General features: G+C 47.2%; 1 protein-coding gene across 1 annotated transcript in view; it reads right to left on the bottom strand.

Annotated features, from left to right (window-relative positions):
• Positions 1-27186, bottom strand: part of TENM2 (teneurin transmembrane protein 2) — an 860793-nt gene that overhangs the window by 253600 nt on the left and 580007 nt on the right. The window contains exon 4 of the mRNA XM_037167968.2: positions 20778-21009. Within this exon, the coding sequence (XP_037023863.2) occupies positions 20778-21009 (232 nt within the window). The remainder of the gene's footprint in view (positions 1-20777; positions 21010-27186) is intronic.

The following is a 27186-nucleotide window of genomic DNA, read 5'->3' on the forward strand; positions in this document are numbered from 1 at the left end:
TGCTTCATGCCATTACACTCGTCCTGTGTGTTTGCCCTGTCTCTCCAAACGACAAGCTTCTCACAGGCACGTCCTGTATCTTTTGCTCCCTAGGATTTTAGTCTGGTCCGAGGAGGTGCCCACAAACGTCTGCTGAAGGAACACACAGAGGAGGGCGTGGTGGAAAGTGGGCAGGCTTTGGGGTGAGGCACGTCTGGATTCAAACCTCAACTCCACTGGGAGCCTTGTGATGTTCGTTGTGAGAGACAATCTCCCTGAGCCTCAGAAGCCACCTCCGAAAACCGGGTCATCCACAATGTCTGCATTACAGAAGAGCTGGGGGGAGGCGCTGAAAGGGATCATGAGTACGATCTGTGAGCACAGACGCTGGCACGTAGGATGCGTTTAATACATGCGTGTAGCATGTTTCCTCATGTCCTCGGGAAGAACACAACACATTTAAAATATGAAGCTAGGAGTCAAATAATATTTACTGAGCACATGGACATAATGGTGAATAAGCCTTGATCTTCATCTGGAATTTATAGTTGGAGAAACAGACAAAAAGATCCCCAAACTCCAGTCCAGGCAAACCAAGTACATGAATAACAATAAACTGTGAGAAAGTGCCCTGCAAGAAATAAGGAACTGAGACAGAAAATGTGAGACTACATTAGTGCCGCCATGCCTCTCTGAGGAGATGATTCCGCCCCCCCTCCCAAATGGGAAGAGGTCTAAGGATTAGAAGCAGCTAATTGTGAGTCCTGATAAGAACATCGTAGGTGGAGAATACAGCATGTGCAAAGGCCCTGAGGTGGGGAAGGGCTGATTTTTGAGGCTGTGAAAGAACAGTGTTGCTGGAACGCAGTGATGCAGGGGTCGGGGGAGTGGTAGGCAAGATGGAAGACTACATTAGGTGTACTTTTGAGGATCTGGAGCCTAGAGTTTAGTCCAGATACAAGGGTTTTAAACTCTATCTTCTCTTGGAACAGAGGAAGCAGATTTAGAAGCATCCAATCTCAAAAATGATTCTGGTAGAACAGACTCAGGAAGTTTAGTCCAGTCCTCTGAAAAGACTATAGCTGTCTTCTTTGCCTTCTGCCTTAAGGGTTTTGGGTTTTGTACAGAATATTCTAACCACCCTCAATACGGTGCCTCTTAGTCTATTTACATTTCAATATTGTTAGACATCCCAAGTTCAACCCGAGCAAAAACAACTCTTGATTTTCACTCCCAAACACTCTTTTCCTTCAGGCCTCACCTGTGCTGGTTAAAGGAGTCACTGCTAATCATTGGTACAGGTAACAGTCCCTCCCGGGCAGCAGACTCCAGGGACAAGAGACCTGCACGCAGGACGTGTATCAGAAAGTGCTCTCGGGAGTACTTGTGTTTCCTGTGCTGCTGGCTGGCTGGCTGGGAGACTGAGGGAGACACTGAGCCCTTGGTCAACCTCGTGGGCAGCTCTGGAGTGGGGACGGCTCTGCGGAGTTGCTCTAATTTGGGCAGAGGGGGTGGGGTTTTCATAACATCACTTGGACCAACCACCGGATATGTGCGATCCCCAACGGTGACACCTTAGGAGAGGTGGCTCTCTTCAGCTGAAGTTCAGACTCAGAGAAGAACCTGGCTGAGATCTGTTGCCTGCCCACATTTCCAAAGGTTACAACTGGGGCAAAATGCCACCTTCTGTCCCGAATGGTGGCGCCTGGGTGGGTGCCATGCCATCGACCTCAGTGGACCTCACCATGGCTCCCATCTTTCTCTTCCGCACACCTGACCCATCCTCAGAGGATTTCTTCTCTGCTTCCGGCACATACCTGCCCTCTTCTTGCCCCCTCTACCTCTGTCCCCTTGCACCTGGCCTACTGCAGACAGCAGCCGCCCAATGGGCTTCCGCCTTGGCCCTTTACCTCCACTTTCTACACAGGAGCCTGTCGTTGTTTCTAGACACAAATCAAATCACATTGCTCTTCTGCTTAAAACCTTCCATATCCTTTGTACTTGGCAGTGATCCAGCTCCTTGGTGTGGCATCTCTCACCTCTTCCCAGTCCCTGTCAGGCTTCTCTCTGTCCCTCAACGAGACCCAGCTCCTCCCGGTCTCAGGGCGCTCACATTGTGTTTCCCTTCATCTGGAAAGTTCTGAACTCAGACCTTTGCATGGCTCTTCCTGCTCAGGTCTCTCGGTTTCCCCTTCAAGCTCAGGTTCTCGGAAAGGCGTCCTTGTTCAGCTCTTCTGACCCCATCATTTTATGACCTGACCTGGTCCAGGTGTGTTGGGGTGATGGTGGTGGGATAAAGACCCTGCCCTCGCATTCAGCCCCCACTAGGCCCTGCAGCAGCTGGCTCATTCGTTTTCCTGCTTTTTGTCTGCTTCCCTCAGTGGTACCCGCTTCCCTCTAGGGCCTGGATTAAGTCCTCCTCTTCCCTGCCGTACCGCCAGCCCCCAAAAGCATGCCTGCTTGGTGTTCTATCAACTTCTAGGAGATGAATAACACATGAACCAATCTAGATCTTAAAAAGTTCATTTTACAGCCTTTAGAAACCAATGGATTTAGTGTCTTCTATCAGCTCTCAGATGCAACACTTAGATTTACATATCTTGTGGTGTTCTCTTTGAGCGATGCCCGGTCACACGGTTTGTAAAATTTTGGCAAAGAAAGACTATGTTCTCTTGATGCTGACACGTACTTATTTCAAATCCTCTGAGGAGCCTATGTCTTTCTATTCTGAAGCTTTTAGCATGTTTCCTGAGAGCCTCCTCATTTTCTTGATCTTGGAAGGTGGAATTCTCATCAACTTTTCCGTCATTCTTATTTGATTGAGTTTATTGGCGTGACACTGGTTCCCCAAACTGTGCAGGTTTCAAGTGCGCAGGTCAACACAACAGCATCTGCACCCTGCATTGCGCACCCACCACCCGGAGTCAAGTCTCCTTCCATCACCCTTCATCCCCCTGCTTTGCCCCTTCTAGTCCCCCACCTTCTTTCCCTCTGACTAACACCACACTGGTGTCTGTGTTTTTTATATATGTATTTGCTTAATCCTCTTACTCTTCCACCCAGCCCCCCAAACTCTCTCCACTGTGACAGCGGTCAGCCTATGTTACGTATCTATGCATCTGCTTTTATTTTTTTTCATCACTGTATTTAGTTCATTAGATTCCACATGTAAGTGAGATCCTATGGTATTTGTCTTTCTCTGACTGGCTTATTTCACTTAGCATAATGCTCACCAGGCCTGTGGCAAAGGGGGTAAGATTTCCTTCTTTTCTTTTCTTTTCTTTTTTTTTTTATGGCCGAGTTGTATTCCATTGTGTAAATGTACCACAGCCTTCGATCCACTTATCCACTGATGGGCACCTGGGTTGCTTCCAGATCTTGGCGGTTGTAAATAACGCTGCAGTGAACATAAGGCTGCGTACGTTTTTTTAAATGTGTTTCAGGTTTCTTCAGACAGGTCCCAGAAGTGGAATCGCTGTCATTCTTTAGGTTAGCTATAATCACATCGATTATCTCCACTGAGAACACAGAATGGCTTAGGGAAATAGTGGGATAATGCAATCTTGATTCATTTAGAAGATGCTGTGTATTTTGCGGTTCTCCCATCCCCTCTCCCCTCAAGAGCCATGTGGGTGAGTATATTCGGACATTAGCTGACACTAATTCGAGGCCGCTTCCTGGTGTGTCACCAGGAGCTCAGAGATAATCTTTCTGTAAGTCTGCCTGAGTTTCGGGGACATGAACTTGCTCAGTATCAGTCACTTCTCTGCCCACCCACAGTGAGGTTTATCTTCCTGGGCTTCCAAGCTCCGCGGCGGACTTCAGGGTGCATTTTCTCTTTCAAATCACTTTCAAAAGAATAATGATGAGAATGGCTTTCAGCTCTGAGAAATCTTGTCACCCTCCCCCAGCCAGGGAAGAATCCTTTTCTCTTTCTCTTTCTCCCTGCACCTCTGTAACAAAGGGGTCCCACCCAACATGCCTTTCTGTATTTCCTTATGGTTGGTGCTTCTTCGACTTCAGCAAAGTTTGAGAAGTTGCATTTCCGGTGACACAGAGTAGGGATCATGTTGACTGTCTGCCAGATGTTAACCTACTACATACTTGGATGCATTTACCTGTATTAGTCAAATGCCATGTACTGGTATTTTTTTTTCCTCTGGTGCCTTTAAAGCTAATCATTTCAAAGCAAGTTCTGGAAACAGACATTTGCCTGCCTCTACCCCCCGCTCCCCCCTGCGTTTTTCCTGGAGAGGGCTGGATGGAGTCAGAGGTACACTCCAGCCCAACTGTCTTGCCTCTCCCTGGAGGAGACCTTTCATACCGAGGGGGACACTGATTGCATAAACATTTTCTTTTAATTAACAAGTTTAAAAATATTATTCAGGTGCCATTCACATACCATAAAATGACTGAGCTCCAAGTGTAGTTGTGTGACGTCTCATGTTCCCCGATGTACAAGCGATACTTCTATTTTGCCCCCAGACATTTTTATCACTTCAAAAGAAAACCCTGCATCCACGAAGCAGGGACTCTTATTTCCCCATCGCCTACCCCCCGGTGCCTGGTAACTACAAATCTAATTTCTATCTTTATGGATTTCTCTGAGTATTTCATATAACATTTATGGAAACATACAACATGTGACCTTTTGCATTTGGCTTCTTTCACTTAGCATCATGTTTGCAAGCTTATTCCCGTTGTGGCTTTATTAGTCCCTCTTCCTTTTTATGGCCAAATACTGTTCCACTGTACACATGCACCCATTATGCATATCCATTCGTCCATTGAGGGGCATCTGGGTTGTGTTTACCCTTCAGCTATGGTGACAGCGCCACTCTGGACATCTGTGTCCAAGTATTTGTTTGAACACCTATTTTTTATTATTTGGGGGATCTCCCAAGGAGAAGCATTTCTTGGTTGCATGGTAATTCTATGTCAAACTTTTTGAGGAACCTTTGGCTCCTCTCTATATGGAGAAAATGATGATCGACATTGAACTTGACCTCGACAAGGTCCAATTCTGGGTGACGCCAGATATTTCGTGTCTCCTTGCATCTTGCCCATGTCAGGAGCTTACTTTTGAAAACTGTGACTGAATTATGAGAACAAGGATCATCACTAAGGGGCCAGGGAGGAGCAGCTGCAGGAAGAGTAGCAACACTTCCTATGTTACAAAAAGTTTTCCCCGGTCAACAGGCTCCCACTTCAGTGGAGAGGTTTCAGCCAGGGTCTACCAGGGTTTATATTCTAGGAAAGCTATCTATCATGGCATTTTTAGAAGAAGGCTTATTGTTAGTGCGTATTCTGAGCACTAACTCGCCCGGCCCAGATATTGCAGACGCTGATAAATGAGTCTGGCTGTGGATGAATTTCAACATTTTAGGCCGAGAGAGAAATTATGTTTTTATCTTAGAAAGCAAAATCGCAACGTCCTATCTTAGCAAGGGTTTGTAGAAATTCTGAGCTCCCTATTTCTGTCATGAGCTCAGAGGGGACCTGAAATATAAGATCTCGAAGAATATTCTGTGGATCACCGAGTGTATCTGCACATTACTGACTGGTTTCCAGTCAAGATGGTGTTCCACAATGTTTGGGAAAAACTGGAGTAAGTGAAATCTAGGCAATTCCTGCGTATCTCCATAAGCCTTTAATATCTTAAGTATTGTGAATATCATTCTGCTAATTTGTCTGACCCACCTGCCTCCCCGGGGCTTATGCCTGGTGTTGAACGAGTCCACCTTTGAGAGGTTCTAAGTTACTTCCCACTGTTTCTGAATGAGTACACTGAGATCCAGAAAGAGATAAAAAACCAACAAACAAAAAGTCCAATAATGGTTATTTCCTAGATTTATGGAGGTTTTCGGAGCCTGGTCACTGGGTGGAGGGTGGGAGGAAGGAAGGAAAAAAAGGAAATAAATAAAAAAAGAGAAGAAAGAAAGCATATCTGTGTTATAAAAATGAAAAAGGGACAGAGTAAATATTTTATGGGATTCCTTTAAGACCTACGAGAGGAAAACAAAACGAGTTTATTTGAATTAATGCATAGCTAACAACAATTTTTAAGTCATCAAATCAATCCTAGAGGTAGGAACTGGCAGAGAAGGAATAGAGAAAAAAAAAAAGGAAAATAAAGGGGAAAAGAGAAAATGGCTATTCTTTTTTCCTGTTAGATTTCCTTCTTTCAAATCAACAGAGTGTAGAGATTTCTAGCGTTAAAGTCTGGGGCTCTGTTCTTTCCTTCTTAAACCTCAAATAAAAGATGGTTATCTTGAATTCAATTTATTTTCCCATTGGCATTTACATCAGACCCTGTGAGGCATCACCAAATACAAGACGACCTCTCACCGTCTTTCCCCCCATTTCTGTATATGCATAATATCCATAGGCACAATATTTTCTTATTTAGCACTCTTCATGAAATGATATAAGAGCTCTTCAGGGATATTAATTAAGCTTTATAGCAACCCCGGTGACATGTCTGCCTGCCTACATATATCTGTTGGACACTCAGAAATTAATGCTTCGTAGAAGCGCACCATTTAAATGTGTTTGTAGGCTAGCCACATACCCACTGACGGCGCCCAGAACGGATTTATACATTTCAGTCATCAGAAAACGCCATTAAAACAGGCAACCATCATTTAGCATCGCCCCGTAAATACGGCCGCGGCCCTCCACACACTCACAAGCAGATGCTGCGGTAGCCTCTTCATCACAAAACAAGTCTCAGGGAAGCGGATTCCCAGTGCAGCTTCCTTGAAAGGCACTCGGTTTCTTAAATGCTGGGCTTCCTAGGGCCCCAGGCAAGGCTTTTAAAAAATGCAGGTGTCAAGGAAAACTGTCATGCATCTTTGCCTTAAGTACCCGGGAAGCTCGTCACTGCCATCTTGGAGGTCCTGATGACGACACAGTTGGACACGCCAAGGGGTGGCGGACTGAAAGCTCTCCAACAGGAAGAGGGCATGTGAGGCTGAGAGGCAGGGGCCCGCCCCCAGGCATTTTCTTGGCGAGTGGCAGGATTAAACAAAACCAGAAGCAGAGGGTGGTCCGGGGAAGCCGCCTGCGTAGGCCTCCCGGCCTGGCTCTATGGTTTCGCTTGACAAGAGGTTAAGTGGTTAAGGTGAAAATCAAAGCAAGGGCTGCATTTCTGCGAGGGCAGTGGGGAGGAAGAAGAGAAGAGTGGGCAGAAAGGGCGGGGGCAAGGAACAGGGAGGGAGGTCAGGGGCCAGGCGTCCGGGCAGGGCAGTGGTTGATGGGTCAACTGTTGGCTGTAGGTGGGGTTCGGGGCCTGGCTGCCTCACCTGGTACCTGGGCAGCCTTGGGCAAAGGACTTGATGTTGTTGGATCTGCTTCCTCGTGTGGGAAGAGGGGAAAACAACTGAGAATATTTCATGGGGATAGTGCGTGGATTCAGGGAAGGATTCTGTACCTCTTGACACTGAGTAAGCCCCTCAGTGAGTGTTGGCTTTTACTGTTATGGAGACAGCTGTCCCTGAGTCCCCTGGACTGCCTACTTTAAGTATCTATCTCTTTCCTCTAACTTCCCTTCCTCCTCCGCCCCTCCCCCACTTCCTCCCCACACAGCTCTGCATAGATCTCTTTCCAGACTCCCCATCCCACGCAGAGCAAACCACAGGGTGCCGGACTGGGCTCGGAAGGTACCCCGACAGGAGCCACCAGGTCCCTGCAGCACTGTCTCCTGAGTGCCCAGCTCTGCTGACTTAGCCTCCTTGTACGCCGCCATTGCTTTTCTGGCCTTTTCTCATTCATTCTCTTGCCTCCCGTCTGAAATGGGGTGACTTCCACTTTTTCACAAAACGGACTCAGACACTGTTCTACAGCCAGACTTACCCGACCAGGCAAGTGTGGGTACCTCCGCTACTGTCTCATGTTCCCATTCACGTAGAACGCTGAGCTTGCCTGCGTCTTTCTATTTAATATCAGGTATCCGTCCGGCTATCTCTCTCCCACTAGACTGGAAGTCCCAGAGGACAAGGGCCCTCTCTTTTTCAACCTTTACCCTCAGCCCCTAATAGGACCTCCATAAATATTGGCTGAATTCAGCTAAAGTCCTTTGAGCACAGCTGGTAATGGGATTGATTACCAACGGGAGGTGGGAAATACAAAAATCCTTATTTAGCATGAAGTCGGAGTTTCGGATAGACTGTCTAAGTGTGGCCTGAGGGCCTCTTATCGACAGAGCCCTCACATAATCATCTCACAAAAGAGGCTGCCGTCTTCCTTGCTGGATTTTCTAGCCCTCCATCATCACGCTGTCCTGTAACAGTTAAACGGTAGTACCGCTCTACTGGGTGTTTCTCTTGGGGCCTCAGAAACTTGACTAAGGCATCTTAGACATTCTTATAGTATCCCTGTTGGGTAGATAGCGGGAAGGCAGACGAGGAGAAGAGGCATATTTAAACATTGCTGCACTATCGATGAGAAAATAAAAGGCAGCAAAGGTGAGGTGTCTTGAGTCACACGGGTCCTGCTTGGGCACAGTTTGGAAACAAAGGGGAAGGGGCCCACAGCGGGAGCCAAGGGAGGTAGCCGAGTCCGGTTTCCCCAACGGCTCCACCCTTCCTCACCCCATGCCTGGCATGTGAGAAGGGGAGGTGAGTTTCTAGAGTACTCGAGTATTACTTAGTATGTTGAAGAAAAAAGTTCTTCCAAGTCTATTAAAATCCAACACCATAAACTTCTGGACTCTTTAAAAAAAAAGCCATTAAAGAAATTCAGGCCATTAAAGAAGGAGGAATAAAGCGAGATTGTCACATTTGACTTGCGATGGCTGTAATGGGGCACAATCCATCAAAATTCAAAATGCACATTATACATACTCTTTGATCTAGCAATTTCACTTCCAGGAATTTAACTTTTAAACACAATCGTGAAAGTCCGCAAAGAAAGATATATGTGTAAGGCTCTTCATTACAGTTTTGTTTTGTAATAGCAAAAGCCTGAAAGCCATCTAAACGCCCTTTGAGCAGAGACTGGTGACAGAAACGATGGCGTTATGAAATATTACACGGACTTTAAAAAAAGAATGAGGTGGGTCTACATGAAATTACCTGAAATGATTTCCACAGTATCTCATGAAATTAAAAAAAAGGAAGTCGCCAAATGCTCCGTATAATGCCATTCCATTTATATTAAACTTAAAAAAATATGCTCAGAAATTCATAAACATAAGTGGAAACCTAAAATAATAAGTCTTTAAGTGAGATTTTCCTGGACAAAGGAATGGAGGGGCAGGGACTGTTTGCACTTTTTATCTTGTTAATTATTCAATATTTTTACCAAAACCATGTACACATTTGTAATAAAGTAACTAGAAAGAAAGGTCAAATCTGTTGCAATATGTGTTACAGTGCTTCATCTTAAACTCTTGACCATTCCTTTGCAGAAGAAAATGGAGATGAGTGTCCTGTGCGGGGTAAATGGGCAGCAAAGTCCCCTGGCCATGCAGGAAGCACCAGGTACAGGGAGGAAGCTGGAGCTAGAAGCCTGCCTGCTTCCCTGCTCCAGGCATTCGGAGTGTGCGCCTTCATGAATCACATGGCCTGTGCCCTCCTCTGCCTAAATCATGTTGACCTTGATTCCTTCTCATGGTCCACCTGTTGACGTAGTGGTCAGCGTCAAGGACCAGCCTCCTGCGAGAGAGTGTGTACTATCCCTGTAGCCTCACTAGGAGAGGTTTTTCTCTCCTTCTCATCTTTCTCACCCTCCCCCTGTGAAGTCATCCTCCGGGCTCTAGCTCTGTAGAGAATGCTACACTTCTCGCTTTCCTCCAAAGTGAACGGCATTGTGCAATTGAAGATGCACGTCACAGGCGGGACATGAGGAAGTCCCACTGTCATGCTGCCTTTATAATTTCAGATGAGGCCAATAGTGGTGAAACTCAGAAAGCAAGGTGTACCCAGACACATGTGGAAGCTGTTCTCCTGACCTGGGTCTCACACCCACGCCTGCGCCTCGCACACTGTTAGACCGAAATTTCAGGTAGGCTTAAGTGCATGTGTGATTTCTTTCCCTCTGCTACACTGGGCCTTCCTGCTTCTACATATCCAATTAATTCACAGGAATATAAATACAATAGGCATAATTACGGACATGAGGGTACTAATTTGTCGAATGAAATGTAGATGTATTCTGATGTTATCTGTATTACCATCCGATATGGAGGTGATTGGCCCTGCAAGATGTTCTACCTGAGATTTTCACCACACAGCAGATAAAGTGCAACGCTGAGAACAGCAGTGTGCACCGTGGAGCTAAATGTTTCCCGTTCGTGGTTTTAGTAAAATAAATAAATAAATAAATAGCAAAACCCCAAATTCCACAAAGCACTTGAACTTCATGAAGGTAAAACTGCTTCTCCAGTCATTTCCAGGAGATGGGAAAAGCGTCGCGTTTGTTTTGAGTTAACTTTCTCATCATGAGCCCTCGTAAAGAGCACTGGTTAGTAAGACAATAAATGAGCATGTTTTAATTAGGAAAAGTGGAATCCAAGCACTTTTGCAGGAAAGAAGATGATAGCTTAAAAGAGACGTCAGGAGACTAATAAAAGTTAAACCGCATGAAGTGGCTGCAGTGAACTCAAAGGTAGAGGCGTGGGACGTTTGAGAAGCGAACCGGAGAGGGTGACGAACGAATCAGAAGGGAACGGGAATTGGTCTGGGGACATTATTTTTTTTCCTACCTTGTATTGGAATCAGCTGTAAACTCCCCTCTGTGCCCAAGCAAGTGAGATAATCCAATGGCCTGAAATTCCTCCACCCCTTCCCCCTAAACTGTGTGCACGCAGAGGAGAAAAATCACTATAATCAGGCAATAAGAGAAAGCAACCGGGCTGGGACAAAAACTAGCATTGCACTTGACCTCTTTTTTAAGGGTCTCCTAATAGCATGGTGTTTGGTTATGGCCACACCCTGCTTTGCCCACAATCAGGCTACGTGTGGGCACGTGATCCATCCTAGCCAATCAACGTGGCTTGTCCTCCAGGCCTGGGGGTGGGGGTCTGTGGTGGGCACGTGACTGCAGTTGGGCTGGATGTAGTTCAATGGAGTGAGTGCTGTTGAAGTACCAGGAGGAAGAAATCCTTTCCCTGTTAGGTTTCTAAGCTGTGAGAAGCCAGCCTGTAGATCCCACAAGGATCTCACAGAAGGGGGCCTGCTTAAGGGTAAAGATAGAAAATAGAGAAGAGCAAGGCAGCGAGACAGACAGCCCGGGTTTAGGTCCTGAAATCTAATTCTGCCAGCCTCTGGATTCTGCCCCAGACCCTTCATCTTTCCAAGTGTCATCTTGCTGACACGCCCAAAGGGGACGATGGTGTCCGCCCCGCAAATGGCTGCGGGTGGATAACGCAATGCCAAGTGCCTAATACAACACTTGTCACAGAGCAGGCACTGAGGGGACGATGATGTCTGAAAACAACTGAATAGAGTGTACAGTTATTTCCAGGAAGTGAACAAATTTTTATACAGCTGTGAGGGCTCACGTGGGTTCTGGGGTTTAGAAGGCTTCGGTACCTGGGGGCAGGACACTACTAACTCACTCAGAGAGCAGGCACCTGGCACCCACTAAATCCACAGGTAGGAAGTACTTGTCATTGCCAGAGGCTGTGTTTTTCATTTATTCTCTCATTTTACGGAACTGGCCAGGGTGGGGTGGCTTCCCCCTGTGTCCCACCCACAGCTCACTCGGGTTTTATATCACCTTATACTCTCTCCTGCCCTGCACTCAAGGGCAGTAAGAGGATCCGCTGGACAGGAGATTAAAAAGTCACTAAGATTAAGCTTTCTATTTCAAAGTCTTACCTAAGTCCACCAATGCAAGAAGAGCAATATTTCCTTTTCTCTCAGTGCAGGTTTTAAAAATCTATTTGTTCGAACAATTTTATTAAAAATGTGCTTTTTATCATCCTATGGTTGGTGTGTAACATCTTTAGACTAATTGAAAAATGGACTTACGAGGCTCATACCCTGTGGAAGCTGGGACAAACTGAAACACACTTTCCATCTAAGCTCACAAATAAAAAAGGAGTGTTCCTCATTCTCTTTTGAAATACAAGGCATGAACAGTTAAAATACCAGTGATAACTCGGAGGCATTTGCTGATTCCTCAGATGCTTAGTCTGAGCAAGAAATGATTCCGTGAGGATTTTAAAAATCACACGATTTCGAGAGGAATCCTTTGTGGTTAGCGTAGTCATGACCTCTAAAAGTAGATATTTGCGAACAAGACTCACGGAATAGATGGAAATTCTTTGGTGGGTTTGGGAGGGGAAAAAAAAAACCTCTCTGACAAAAAAGTTTCTTGAACATTCGACTATCACCTGCAAGGCATAACGCAGTGGGGCGCACCTGCCCAGTGCCTTGGTGATAGGCTGTACTTCTGGGGTCACAGGATGCCAGCTCACAGGGGCAGGCGAGACCGAGACTAATAAATCAAAGAGAACTTCAGGAGAGTTCCAGAGCCTGCCTCCCCTGCCTGAGAGAACTACGGTGGCCTTATCTGGCTTCTGTGAAAAGGAAAGAATCATTAGAGAGCCAGAATTAGAAAAGGACTTGCGTTTCGTCAAGTCTCTCCCGGTCTGAGCCAGATAAAATGTCCTCCGGGAAGGCTTCAGGAAGGCCCCAAGGGGATGGCAGCTGATATGAGCTGAATGGGTGACAGAGTTCGACAGAGATGGACATATTTGGCCTTTTTTTTTTTTTTTTTTCCAGCTGGGAATTTAACCCAAGCATCTTCAACACTGATCCTCAGGGCAGTCTTGCACTTACAAGGCATGACCACGAGGTGGCCTCAATCCACAATCCGGTCCCCATGGTCCAGGCTGTGGAGGGATGGCTTTTGTAAACAAATTCTTTCTACCCCGAGGCTGAGCTGCAGTATCTTGCAAGAAAGAAGTTCGAGTCCCCAAAGCTTTAATAAACTTAACGGGGCTTTAATTTTACAGTGGGAGCCAGATTTCAAAAGGACATCCACTCCTTGGTATCTCCGCCATTAAGGATGCCTCCAGGTTTGCAAAGCAGGCCTAGAGCACAGGCTGCATGCAGCGGTCTTCAATGAGATGCAACGCTTGTTTCTTTCCTAATGCGCCTTGTAATTTGCACATGTGTCATGACACTGTATTTTTTCTTATTAATGGATTTGAGTGTGTTTAAACACCACAAGCCATAAATTGCACAGCCAAGGATTAGACTGGGTTCTCTTTTATTTCCTTGCCCATTGTCAGAAAGTGATGTGGTGTATGGGGTGCCCCCCACCATCCCACACAGCTGGCTTTTTCTCGACCACCCCACCCTTGCATCTCCCTAACAACCAACTCCTTGTCTCCATCTGCCAAGGGGTAAAAAAAAATAAAAAATGAATAAAGACACAGCCTGGTTTCTCATTGGAGAGCTTGCCTATCGAGCAGCTCAGTTATTGAGATTAATAAGCTGCCAGTTTCCAAGGAAGACTAAGAAAACTACAAAATTAAAGTGCACTGCAACGTGAAATGCTGCTGGTGGCCAGGCGGGATCATGGTGTCAAAAAGGCAAGGTAAAGCTATAAAATAAGGCTGAGCTTGAAAGGCTAACCTAAAGGTCTCATTAATTTCCATGTTGCCTCTGATGAGAATTTAGAGGGGGCATAATGTTTTGCAATATGGAAAAATCAAGCTGACTATTGATTCGAGAAGTGTGGAATGCCTTTGGCTCGCTTGGGATGAATTCTGGTTTTAAACTTCACTCGAAAACAGAAAATAAAAAATAAAAAGGCAAACAGGTTCCCTTGGTTTAAGATCCTCGAGATCAGCTTGCCAGTGGTTCTGGCAGGAAATTCATCCTTAGGTAGGAAAATACACCTGAGAACAAGTTTGGAGTCGTTTTCAGGTTCAGCCTGGTGGGGATGTCTCAACAATCTTCTCGCTTCTCCGTGAAAACCTGATTTACTAAAGGTCTTGTGACTCGATTCCCAAACATGCACCACCAGTGCAGGATCCAGATTCGGCTAACCTTCCTTCATCTTGAAGACAAAAAGTGTGTTTTCTAGAATCCTGATCCCATAGTCAGATTCCTAGGATGCCACGCATCAAGCCCAGTGTGCTCTTTGAAAAAAATTTCCCTAATGACAGTTTCCACTCAGCATGATTGTGTGTTAGTTTCAGGTGCACACTTGATAAAGTGCACGATTGTGAATTCTTTATCAGGGCACTTTTCACGACTTCCCACTAACAGGAGTATCGAGGGCACTGAAAACACACCTCAGTGGCCAACCACCATCCACGTGGCTCTTTGGCTTCCTCTTACCAGTCTGGCAAGGCCCGATGGGGGAAGCTAAAAATCCTGCCTGTCCTGGAGCTGCAAAAGTAGCAGGGCTTCTTATTTTTGGACTATCAATTTGCTCTCACGTTTTACAACCTACAGAGCATGAAAGCTGTGCAAATTAGCTCACACGTGTCCACGGACTCACATTCACCTGCCGGGTGCCACCGAACCCGCCCAGCTGGAGAGGAGGGTCCCTTCCATCTTGACTGGCTTGTCACTCTGTCAATAGCTAAGTCTACATTCGGCCACAGGCTGGAATTCATCCCATAGGCAATTTCGTGCCTTATGTCACAATGTATCAGCATCACCGTTTCCATGGCCCGGGCAAATTAATTTGTGTGCCATCAGGAGAAGCATATTTTTTTCCCCTGGTCCCAAAGGCACTATGACGTGGTAGTTAAGGGAGACCCAGGTTTAAATCCCACGTCTGACACTTACTTGGAGACGTGTAGGGAACAACTTTCCTGAACCTCAGTTTATATGTTTGAAACGTCGGGATAGCAACATACACCTCAGAGATGGGCGAGAGGGATTATTAAATGGGATCGTGTGGGTAGAAACTAAGCGTCAAAGAAAAAGCACTTGATGAGAAAAGTTTCGATTCACGGACCATAGAATCACAAGGAACAACTGCTAAGCGGACCTAAATTTCTGGAGAGTCTTTTTTTTTTTTTTTAAGAGAAAATTCAATGGCTGAGAGCTTCCGATGCAGTAAATAGGCTATTATTTATAAAGGCATGGATTTCTGTGTTACAACAATTATTTTTGGCACAAACTACGCCTGGCCAATAATAGCTGTGCTTCGTTCTCTTATTGCTTCGTAGATTCCCTGTGTCTAAAAGTAGTGAACGTTTGTTTCCTACTTTCTACTCAGCCTCCTGAGTCGAAAAAAAAAAAAGGTCTCTGTCCTCACATCTACCTAACCCACAGCTCCGGGTTCTGGCAACCACTGGTTTCTCCTGATGCTACTTTCAAAACAGGCCTCCCCCTCAGGAGTGTTTACCTTCTGGCCACATTGGTAGGAGGAAGCCAACAGCTGCGGGCAGGCACTGTGGCCACAGGGCCCCTCACAGAAGCCGCGACCCACCTCAGCCATTGCCCTGGTCTCCACGTCGGACTTTTTAAGCCTTGCAACACCTCTCACCCCACGCACCCCACGCTCCATCTGGTCACCGCCCGGCAGCTACCGTAACTCAGAACAAAACGAAACAATGTGTTATTTCATTCTCCTGTTTCAAAGTGCTTCAACGACTTTCCACTCTTCCTGGGGAGGGGTCCAAAATCCCAAACCCAAGCCTTTCACCGGCTTGCCCTTGCCCACCGTTTTAGCATGCTTTCCTGGTAGGTCACTTTTTCTTTACCACCTAGAACATTCTTGAAGACTAATTAACACCTACTCATCCTAAGCGCTCTGAGTAACTGCCAGTTTTTCGGGGGCTTGGTTTCTCGGGACCTCACGGCGCACTTGCTCCGCGTGTCACTGTAGGGGCACATGTCCTCTCACTCGTTCCTGTCCTGTCTGTAGTCCATGGCCAGCCTTAAATCTCCGTCAGGGCCAGGGCTCCGCTTTTCTTTTTTTTAATTGCTGAACCTTCGTTGCCTGGCACATGGAAGGTTCTCGTAGCTGTTCCCTGACTGCCCTGGCCTAGCTGGGCAGAGTGTTGTTCCTTATACCAGAAGGTTGTGGGTTCAATGCCTCGTTGGGACGCATACAGGAGGCAACCAATGGATGTTTCTCCCTCTCTTTCTTCCTCTTTCTAAAATCCGTAAATATGTCCTCCCCAAATTAAAAAAAAAAAACATTAACCAAGTGGACGACTACTTTAAAAAGCAACTTGTAAACCTGTCTGTAGCTGGGGGATGTAGGTGGTGACAATGAGGGCTTTGGGTACCTCAGGGCAGAGAAGCAGACTCTGGGAAGTTCTGTCCTGCTCAGAAATTCCCTTTGCCGACCTGCTGCTGAGACAGATTCTGAGAGAGAAGCTTGCTTCAGCAAAATGCATAAAAGAAGAAAGGTTCTGTGTCTGAGCTACTTTCTGCTGTTTCAGACGAGAGATGCTTCCTTCTGAACCCCCCCCCCCCCCCAAGAAGCAGCTGGTCAGGAAAGCTCCTCGCCCTGTTAATCCTGGGAGAGGAAGGGAGTAGCGAGGGGATATTGGCCAAGAACCACATGTGGACTTTGTTCTAAGACCTTCTGTGAGCTGGCTGGGAGGAAGATGGCGGGGGGGCAGAGTGATTTTGTTACATACCACGTGGCAGAAGGCAGCACAGACTTGCAATTAGTTCCTTTGCCCCACGTTTGGTTTTTCTTGGGTTACGTTACAATTTGATACATGGATTGGCTGCCTCTGGTAGCAGAAACTTACATGCGTTTTTTTTTTTTTTTTACATGATTAACAGGGATGCAGAGTTTTTCCTTATATGCTCCGTCTTGTGTAACATTCCTAATTTGTTCACTCCTAGTTTTCTGGCCGTGCGCCCTCCATCAGCATCTCTCATCCTACTTGTCACAGGAAACAGAATGGAAAAAGCACGGTCCGCAGAAGGCCTAACACGCTTCATTAAGACGGATGGGAACATTGAGAAACAATGCAGAGAGGCAGGGCTTGCTCCTCGCCGGCCTACAGAGACACACCGGACTTGGCCCTGAGTCTGCGCCGGGGTGGCAGGACGTCTGCCCTCACGCTGCAGTTACGAAATCCTCCCGACCCACCCAGACGTTGTGTGAAGGGGTGTGGGGGCGGGGAGGCTGTCTGTAAATTTCCACTGCATGTTCAGTCCGGATGAGCACATCGTGGTCAGCCTCCCAGGTGTCTTGCCTTCAATGCTTTTCTCTCCTGGATGTGGTTACTCAGTCCTTGTTCAGATGGAAATCCCCGTAGGGCATCGCAGCCCTAGAAGGAGGGCTCCCAAACCTACACATCCTCTCGAGGGTCAGAAAACCATACTATGACCCTCACAGGGTTTCAGCCTTTGAATGAATGGACTTGTTCTGTTCTACAGTTTCCAAGGCTACATGAAAAGCCTGTGGGGAATGGGAACAAATAACATGCCACAGGCTTGAGTTTTTTTTTCCTACTTGTTTACGAGGTTAAACTCTTCCTCATCTTCCAAAACCCAGCGCAAACACCCCTCAGCTGTGCGACACTCCCTGACGCTGGTGCAGCCGTTCCCTCCTTACTGTCCCGTCACCGTGCACCCCACACTAGCCTCTGTTTGTGGTCCTTTCTCCTCCTGTAGCTTGTGTGACCTTGAAGGGCAGGGGACACATTTCACTCATTATCTCCCCAGTAGTTGGCATCGCCCTTGGTGGACACAAGAGACTCAGTACATAGCTGCTAATAAGGGACGGAATGAGTAACGCTTCAAAGAGAAACATGAAGGTCAACAGTGCTATTAATCACCGCCAGGGTTTTCATACACGAGACCAGCTGCACAACCAAGTTATACAGATTTGGTTCCACGAATGGAGTTTCAAATCCCTGCTGACTTCTGTACCCTGTGTTTGATTTCTGGTAATAGCTCCATCCTGAGGGCCCGGCGTTCTCTCTTCCTGGGACCTTGAATGTCCTGATCACTGAACGTCACTCGTTTTTCCTTTCTCATAGGCTTCGAGATTTTGGCCATCCCATCTACTCCCCAGGCTCTGTCTCTAGCTGGCCTCCTACAGACAAAAGCATCACCAAGAAGCATCACTGAGAAGCCCTCCTCCTCGGAGAAAGGCCACACACTCAAATAGGTGCAGAAAGACTCAACAGGCCAGACCGCAAGGTCCAGGGGAGCTTCCTTCAGGAACACAGAAAGGTGACGTGCTTGGCTTTGCCGGCCCTCTCTATTAGATTCTGGTCAAGACAACACTTTATTACAAATGGCTCAAAACAAATCACCTGGAAAACCAACTGATTTCATCAAAAGCTGGGCGATGGGAGATACTATGCGGCGTACACGTTCTTATCGCCCAGGGGAAAAATCTCTGTGTGGGGCAACCACACTGATGGAGCTTGCCCCGGACAGGTAACAGGGGAGCACATGGAACTCTAGGGTTATTCACCCACCAGATATCCCACCACTTTATTTTGTGCAGAACCACCAGAGGTCCACCCAATGTGGCTCGTTGATGACCTATGTCCCTGACGCCCAAGACCTCTTACAAGTCACTTTGCCTGGTAACAGCTCGGTTCTGCATAGTTAAAGGGGTGCCTTCGGCCCTCCCTGGAGAGCTGTCAGGTCTAAACTGGACCGGCACACACACCAAGTGCACAGTAAACCCTGGCTGTTCCCGGTCATGCTGTCTTTTCTGCCTTCTTTTCCTACAGTAGCTACTGCATTTCTCCTTGCCTTTCTTCTCCTTCCTCTCCTTTTCCATCTAGTCCACTCTACTCAGCCTTCATATCCAAAACCTGTTTTTCCAAACAATAGTCTGTTAATGTAAAAATAGGCTGACTTGCGCCCAATAAACTCTCTATGGCAGTTCCTCAACATAAAGAGGAAAAGACAGAAAGTCTTACTCAGCCTTAAAGACCACTATCGACTATGGAGATATCCCAAGTCCAGAAACCTTCCAGCAAAGCTCTTTATCCGTGGATTACTAAATCTGCACAGATGTTTACAGATTCCAATTACATGTAATATATGCAAATAGTTTCCATTGACTTCACATATTTTAAGCCTTAGAGGTAAGGTTGTAGGCATGGTTAAAAACAGCCTATAACTGTCAGAAAATATATTAGCGTGACTCCAGTGACAATGGTGTATAACATACAAATGTTCATGATCTTATTAAAACAAAGGATATTATAGATGAGAAGCAATGTACTATTCAGCCATAAAAAAGAATAAAGTCTTGCCATTTGAGGCAGTGTGGACAGACCTTGAGGGTGGTATGTTAAGAAAATAAGTCGGATGAAGAGAAATACTGTCTGATCTCACTCCTATGTGACATCTTAACGCAAAACAAACTCATAGACATGGAGAACAGGCTGGTGGTCACCAGGGGGCGGGGCGTGCAGGGTGGGAGGAGTGAGCAAAGGGGGTCAAAGGTACAGACTTCCAGTATTGCGTATTTGAAAGTTGCTAAGAAAGCAGGACTCCAAAGTTCTCACTGGAATAAAACTTTTAAAACTATGTTATGGTGTTAACTCGATTTAGTGTGTTGATAATTTCACAATACATAAAAGTATCAATTGTTCTGTGGTAATACCTGAAACTAATACAATGTTGTCTGTCAACTGTATACCTCAGTTATGAAGAGGACCTTTCCTATTAAAGGTAATAATGCTCATCTTAAAAAAAAAAAAAAGAGCCAAACAAGAAAATCCATGGCTTGCAATAGTGTTTTCAGCTCATTGCAAAAAATTCACTGGCCATTACCCCCCAAATTACAGATGACCACTGGCTGTCTTTCCTCAAACCCAACCACTTACAAGGAAAAGAATTAGCATTCTTGGCCTTTAGCAATATACAGTTCTATTCTCAGTGAGTTTATTTTTTTTCTAAATGTAGCTAACATATTTTTGCAGGTAGAGCAAGACTAATAAGACACGTACCCTTATTAAACCTAATGTTAAACCAAAAAAAAAAAGAAGCTTAAACACTGCGTGAAAACTTTTGGAAAGTTTCACAGGAATCAGACAATTACTCTGTTCAGTATCCATGATTTTTCCGGATGAGGAAACCTTAACAAACTAGAGCGCAGAAACCAAGACGCAGTCCGGAGCCCCGAGGCTCTGGAACACGGCGCACGCACGCTCGGCCAATTACCACCCTGCGGCTGCTGAGACTGCGAGCGCCCTCTGTCGGCCGATTGCAGTGGGCTCAGTTTGGGAAGCCCCGAGGCGAAGGAGGAGAAAAGGACAGAAACAAGGGCAAAACCGAACGAAGCCAGGCCTGAAGATCACTTTGAAACTCTTCCCTCCCCACGTCAGTGCCACCCCTTTCCTTCTTGTTTGTTTTTATACATTACTGTTTGCCCCTCGGGCATCAAGCTGTTAGTGTGTGCGGGAGGGATTAAAGCGAGATGGCATGTTGAATGAAATATAAATTAAAATGATACTTCCGTCAGTCTGGAATCAGGGATTGTTTCTCAAGGTCTCCCCAAACACTTAATTTCAAACAAGTCTTCATTTATTACTTCAAGAAAGGCCAAATGCATAATTTATCAGCCGCTTTCAGTCAATATACCCTTATAAGCACATTTCCCATGAGCCTCTGAGTAAAAGTATGCTATGCTAATTCTATTAGTTGGGTACACAGAACTGTGGAAGAGAGTAAACAGGCATTAAAAGGAGACACGTGTGAACAAAGAAATACCTATCAACTCATCACCCAGGGTCGAGTTACCCAGGGAACGACAAGGAGTCAGACTGGGTCCCATTGTCGACGCCCAGATTTCTCTCCCTCTCTGCAACGCTGAGCCACCCAGGGGGCTCCGTGTGGGTGGCTCAGGCAGGGATGCGGGCATGATCGGTGCCGGGCACTTACCGGGTCTCCAGGGGCACGTTGCTGTTTAGCACCCAGCTGTCCTGAAGCTGAACGGACTCCGGCGTGGTGGCCAGGTCATTGGGCGCGGGGGCCGGGGCGTGGATCTGACTCCTCCGATTGGTCAGCGAGTTTCTGTTGAGGGAGTTGGCAGACGAGTGGTGATGGGACAGCGTGTGGTTGTGAGGGGGTGGCAGAGGGGGCCTCAGAGTCGACTGGCTGTGGTTCGGAGGGCCTGAGGAACAAGCAGGAGAAATGACCGTCAGTGACTGCCGATTACAGACTCTCCGCAAGCCTGGGGAGGAGACAATTGCTGAACGCTGCAACTACAGAGACCTAAGACCGCACAAAGCATCACGGTGTTAGCTATGAATAATAATGTGCTTCCATTTGCCTTTACCCAGAGGCATCCGATGAAGAATGAGAAACCAGGTTGGCCAGAGCAGGCTGGTCAAGGCCGACCCGTGGGATTATTTGAGACATATTCTTTCTGCGGCAAAAGTAACATGACTTCCAAGGCCGATCATTCCCGTACCAAGTCCCTGTCCCTTTTGCTGGTAAACCAGAACACCACACACTTTCTGTAAACCTATTCCCCTTCTCTAAGGATGATAGGAGTAGGGTACGCTCAGAGCCACGGAGAAGCAACTCTAAGTACCCGAGGGGGTCGGGCGGGAAAGGAGACAGGCCCGCTGTTGGACGGGGGTGGACGAGAGAGGGCAGGGCAGCCCTCACTCAGGCCGAGGCCCAGGTGCCCACGTGGGGATTAGGGCGCCAGGCAACAGATCTAGGTTTCTTAAGAATGCTCAAGATGTGGACTTTTAGATAATATATCCCCCTTTTTAAAATGTTGACAATTAACTAAAAACTGCGTGCATGTATTTCTCTGTGTATACTATATATACACGTAGGTATGTATACATATTTTATGTTTAATGAGTCAACATTAATACACCTGTGAGCCTGCTCAAATCCGCGGGTTGGTAGTGACTCTGCTGAGAAATGGACCCTGAGGACTCTGCCTCTGGAGAAGGTCAGGGTTGATGGTTACAAGCCACAGCCCTGACACGATACCACACCCCATTTTCCAGTCTCAAAATCCTCCATCCTTGCAAAAAGGACACAGAACTCCACCTTGGAATGAGTTCTTGTAAACACGGCCACGTACAACAACCATGCGGGGGCTTTCCCAGAGACCCATTCTCCAGCCACACAATGAAATACTGGAAGTATAATGAAAAAGAAAGAGGTTCACGATGCAACGGAAGCCTATAATTCGGTCTTCACGGCTGCTGAAATGAACATGACTTCTGATCTGTGTCCTTCGAGAAAGTTTATTTTTCGAAGCCTCCGGTCAGGGTCGGCTGCTCACCAGGGCTCTGCTGAGCCTTGTCATTTTTTGGCCCCTGCCAACTTTCAAAATCCTCAGCCCCTGCTGTTCTGACTTTAGGAAGTTGGCTCAAGTCATTTAAACTAGCAATTTGACACAAATTTCAACTCCTTGTATCCTTCTGTGGCCGGGCTACATCTCCAAAAGGTGTAATCGAAGTTGCTTGGCCCCGTGACGCCTGCACACACATTCCGAGGAAAAGACAATGTGTCAAGAAGCTATGGGGTTTGGAGAGTGTCGTGACCAATGACAGTGAGGAAGAGACATATGGAGGCAAGTGGCCCCGTGCAGGTTGCATCTCTGAGCTGAAATTACTTCGGGGAATTTTTTTTTTTTTGGTGTTCAGAAAAAGACAACTAAAACTAAAACCCAATGGGAAATGCCACTGTACGGTGGTGGGGATTTAAAACCGCATCCTCCAAATGAACCTGCAATTTGTATTTTGCATTATGCACCAGTGACATTTTAAATATATCTTCAAGGGAGTTTCCTAGCTGGAGCAGGCTATTATATTTCCTGGTATTGTTGTCTGTCTGGTAATGTATTATTATACAGTTATTTAGCATTTGTCTCGTGTTAGTGGAAAGAGGTGAGGAAAGGGGGTGAAGTGATGTAATAATCATCCCTCAGAGATGCTGTCCAAGACCCTCACTCATCCAAGTTCATGAGTTCTCATGCCTCTCCTTCCCCCTCTCTCCACTCCCATCCAAGTGGCGTCATTATTCTCCATTAGGTAGATAATTACGAGAGTTGCCTCGGGTAGATGAGATGAATCAGGGTATGAGTGAGAACCCCCGCTCTCCAGCCCCAAGCCCTAACTTTGTTTCCTCCTGCCCCTGGCGCCCGCCCCCGGCCCTCCAGACCACACAGTCTCCCGAAGTACAAAGAGGCTGTGTGAAGGATTTCACTCACTATGCCAGACGCCAGAACCCGCCCTCTTCCTGCCCATTCACCCCACGCTCAGTGTCTCTGCCTACACGCCGGCCTGTGTGGCCCTTCTTGGCCCGTGAGTGTGTATGGTTGCTTTTCTGCCAATGCTACACCCAGGACCAGTGCTGAGAGGGAAGCAGGTGCCAGCGTGGGGATTACACGGTGTATTCCAAGCAAGTTCACGGAGGGTGTGTTGCCCAGTTAACTGAACGTGACATCACGCTCTCTCTCCATTTCTCCTCACCAGGAGGCCGAGAGCTTCACGGGGGAGTTGGAGAAAGAAGAATTCGGGAAGAAGATGAAAGAATACCTAATTCTCCACTCACTCTGGCCTCCTATGAAGCAACACGCCATTGCACTGTGAGTCAGTCAAATCACTGATGGCAGCAACAACAGTTATCCAGCATCCTCAGTACTGGAAGATGGTCTCATCACTGCTGTTCATTTCCACTGTGACATTGATTATATTGGCTCATTTATCTACCTATCCAGAAGTCATATTTTGCAATTAAGTACAGGAGATAGAAGGAAAAGATATTAGAGTACAGAGTGCTAACTGCAACCAAGGGGGGCTATGTAAAGTGGTGTGGGAGCATTGGGGGGGGGTGCATCCAGCCAGTGCTTAGGAGATGAGATCTGGAGAACTGGGTTCAAGGATTGGGTCTGTCGCTTTCACAGTGTGTGAACCAGGGGTCATGACCTCGCTTCTTTAACTCTCAGTATTCTCATCTACTAAATGGTGCAAATAGTGGTAACTACCCATAATATTGCTCTAACAGTGAGAGGGGACCCTGGACACGTAGCTCAGTTGGTTAAGAGTGTCGTCCTGATACACCAAGGTTGCAGGTTCGATCTCCAGTCAGGGTACATAGGAGAAGCAACCATTGAATGCATAAATAAGCAGAACAACCAATTGGAGTTTTTCTCTCTCTCAAAAAAAAAAAAGTTAGAGGGGAAAGAGAATGGAAATTGGGAAACATGTTAGCTGATGGCTGGCAAGTTCCCTCACAACCACACGCATGGAACACTGGTTCATTTGGGAGTGAGAGGGTGGGTAAGATGTGACCGCAGCTCTCTAGGGGCTCGGACTTGAGAAGGGGAAGTAATATCTGTCTGTCTAGGGCAGAAGTCACACACTGTCTACCCGCAAGGTGAATATTGTCATTCAAAGTCAAGAGTTTGTATAGCATTTGAGATTCCTGACCCTTTTCGAAAACAGAAACATGACAGAACACCGAACCGATATGCTCTCACAGCAGCAACTGGACGGAGTTGAACGCCCTGGGGGGCTTCTTCCGGTCTGCCACCAACCCGAACAGCTCCCGTTATCTTCATCCGGCCCGATGTGTACGGTCGAGCTACCTGCTGGTGGGCATTTACGTTTCTGACCGCCGGTTCAACCTGGGGCGCCTTCATCTCTGTGTGGGTAACAACGTATCCTTAACAGGACAACGCTCTGCTACAACAGCTGATCGCAAGCACTTGCCAGGTTTATCAGTGTTCATTACAGCCAATCCCACGTGCTTGCTGGATGGGACGGTTTTCCATCTGAGAAATGCAAACAGTGGTGGCAACACACCTTTCCAAGAAGCCAAACTGCATGACAAAGCCCTTCGCCAAGGCAACTGAGGTCTTCAGTCAATGGTGAAACCGTAATGAGTAACTCGGGCCACTCTGTGTTTCACACAATGACTGGGTTTCATTAATGTGCATATTGTTAGTGGTTCTTTTATCGCATAAATATAAAAATCACATAGCCATGCAACTGAGCCACGAATAACTGTGTAACATAAATGCTTACACAGTATCAACCTCATAAATACGCTATCAGCAGGCAAGAGGCAACTGTCATTAACATCGTGGCGCTAACTCATTGCATTGGACCTGACAGACCTCGAGAGCTGAGGTCCTGGGATTTATTTTTAGGTACTGTGTGCCTTTCAGTGCTAGGAAGAAGGAGCCACACATTGGTTCTTTGTTAAAGGCTAGAGTGACCCAGATGAGACACGTAGCAAAGGTAAGTGAATGTACAAAGTGCTTCCTCTATATTGCAGGTTTAAGCATCTGAATAGGCACTTAATTTGTCCTGTTTGTTCGTTTGGTTTTGTCTGCTTCAATGACCCCCGCTTCTGTGTTTTCAGATTCACGGTGGGAGAGTTTCCACAAATTCTGATCTTGACAGAGATGCCGTGCACACACTGTCTTTGCCAAGTGGCAACTGGTTGGTAGTGAACTCTGGACAAAGACAAAGCTGCTTGGTTGGGTAACAGCACAAATTCCACCAAAGCCAGACCTGGGGACTGTGTGTCCACCAGACCGGCGGTACCCAAACAGCCTGTACAAACAACCAACACCTGCACTGTAAGTAACGATTAGAGAAAGAATTTCCTGTGGAGCTCAGGGAGCAAATGCCTCGTAACTGGCCATCACTGTGGCATCTGCCTGAACAAACAGCCGAGGGAGGTGTGCGGGCCGGGTCTGCCCTTGCCTGTGTGGGGCGGGTTTGCAGGAGGGGCGGGGAGAGCAGGAGTAAACTTTGCTGCCCTGGTCTTCCTCTATAGTCCACTCCGATTTTTCCTGGAGATGAAAAAGGGCCACGAAAGGTATGAAAGAAAGAAAAGCAGAGGCCTGCCCCACTGCTAATCACTCACTCCTTCTCGAAGGAGGCATGCCAACTGTTGGTCTTTAACATTTTCAACCCCTCACACCCTGAGATGATGAGTTAACCACAAACTCCCTGCCTTCCATCAGACCTCGTCTACGGGGCAAGTTACATCTTGACAGCAAATCTGAAGACGCCAGAAGCAGGGGCTGCTGCTGGCAGAGACTCGGCAGCCTCTGGCTGATGAAAACTGGCACCGGGGCGCCCCGTTCAAATGTGACCTGGTACGGGAGCCAGAGGAAATCGGAGGCGAGGGTGCTCAAGAATAACAGCCTCTGGTTAGCACTGAGAAGAGTTTGTTGCCGAAGGCTGGGCCGGTGGTTGGCTCTGAGCCCCAGCTCGGCCCCATACCAGCGTGGTGGGACTCCTGGAAAGCTACATATGTATTTTTTTCCTGAGCCAGTGTCTTCATCTGGAAAATGGGTTCAGCAATGTTACTTCTCTCATAGGGCGGTGAGGAGAATCAAATGAGACTATCCACTAGAGGCCTCCCACACTTCTTGGCCTGTAGTAAGCTATTAATAAATATCATCATTATATGTGATTGTGCTATGATTAATAATACTAATAATAGTAATCACAGCATCAACAACTGTGGCTCTTGGGGCACCTTGGTTTTTCCTGTTCTTTGGAAGCTTTTGAAGGGCTCTTTGCCTCCAATCAACATATGGAGGCAAAACTGCCAACCTCGGACCCCATGCCCACCTTCACACTGTCTCCAAAAGGCCACAGTGACTAAGTGACGACACCCAGGCAGCCTCAGGAGCGCCTCTCCCAGAACCTGCAGAGACGAGACTCGGGGTTCAGAACTGTCTCATTTCCGTGAACAAAGCCATCGATGTTAACCACTGCAGAACCACCGTTTTGGCAACAGCTGTGATGGGCTGAGTGCTCCCTGTACGTCTGGCCCTGTGCTGAGTGCTGGTCATCAATTATGTCGATGTTTTCCCAGGCACTCCTGCGGGGCAGGTTCAGTTATCATCATCCCCATTTCACCGATGCAGCAGGCGAGGTTCCTTAAGGCCAAGGAAGGCACCAAAGGGCATGTCCCGGGGTCTCTTTCTCACTCTGCCACAGGCAAGATGACATGAGGCCACAGGACACACACACAGGTAAAGAACAAGGACCCTGTCCTGGCTCACACACACGCACACGCAAATGCAGAGGAAAAACCGGCTGCATCCATTTGCTTAAATGGCAAAACCGAACTGTGGGAGAAATCGGAGGGAACTGCCTGCCTACAAGCCTGAAATGCTGCTTGAGTCGAGAGAAGTAGTGCAGAACCACCCCACGGCAGCACAGTCCCCTCCTGTGCCTTCCCAGAAGGTCCTCCCCAAACTCCCCCTCCAAGCTGCAGCCCTGGCTAGCAGAGGGACTGGCACTTTGCAAAACCCCAGGGGTGCAGGGGTGCGTCCAGATCCAGCCTCCCG

This window comes from Artibeus jamaicensis, unplaced genomic scaffold (assembly GCF_021234435.1).
Source record: "Artibeus jamaicensis isolate MK-2021 breed Jamaican fruit bat unplaced genomic scaffold, CSHL_Jam_final contig_432, whole genome shotgun sequence".
Classification (NCBI taxonomy): domain Eukaryota; kingdom Metazoa; phylum Chordata; class Mammalia; order Chiroptera; family Phyllostomidae; genus Artibeus; species Artibeus jamaicensis.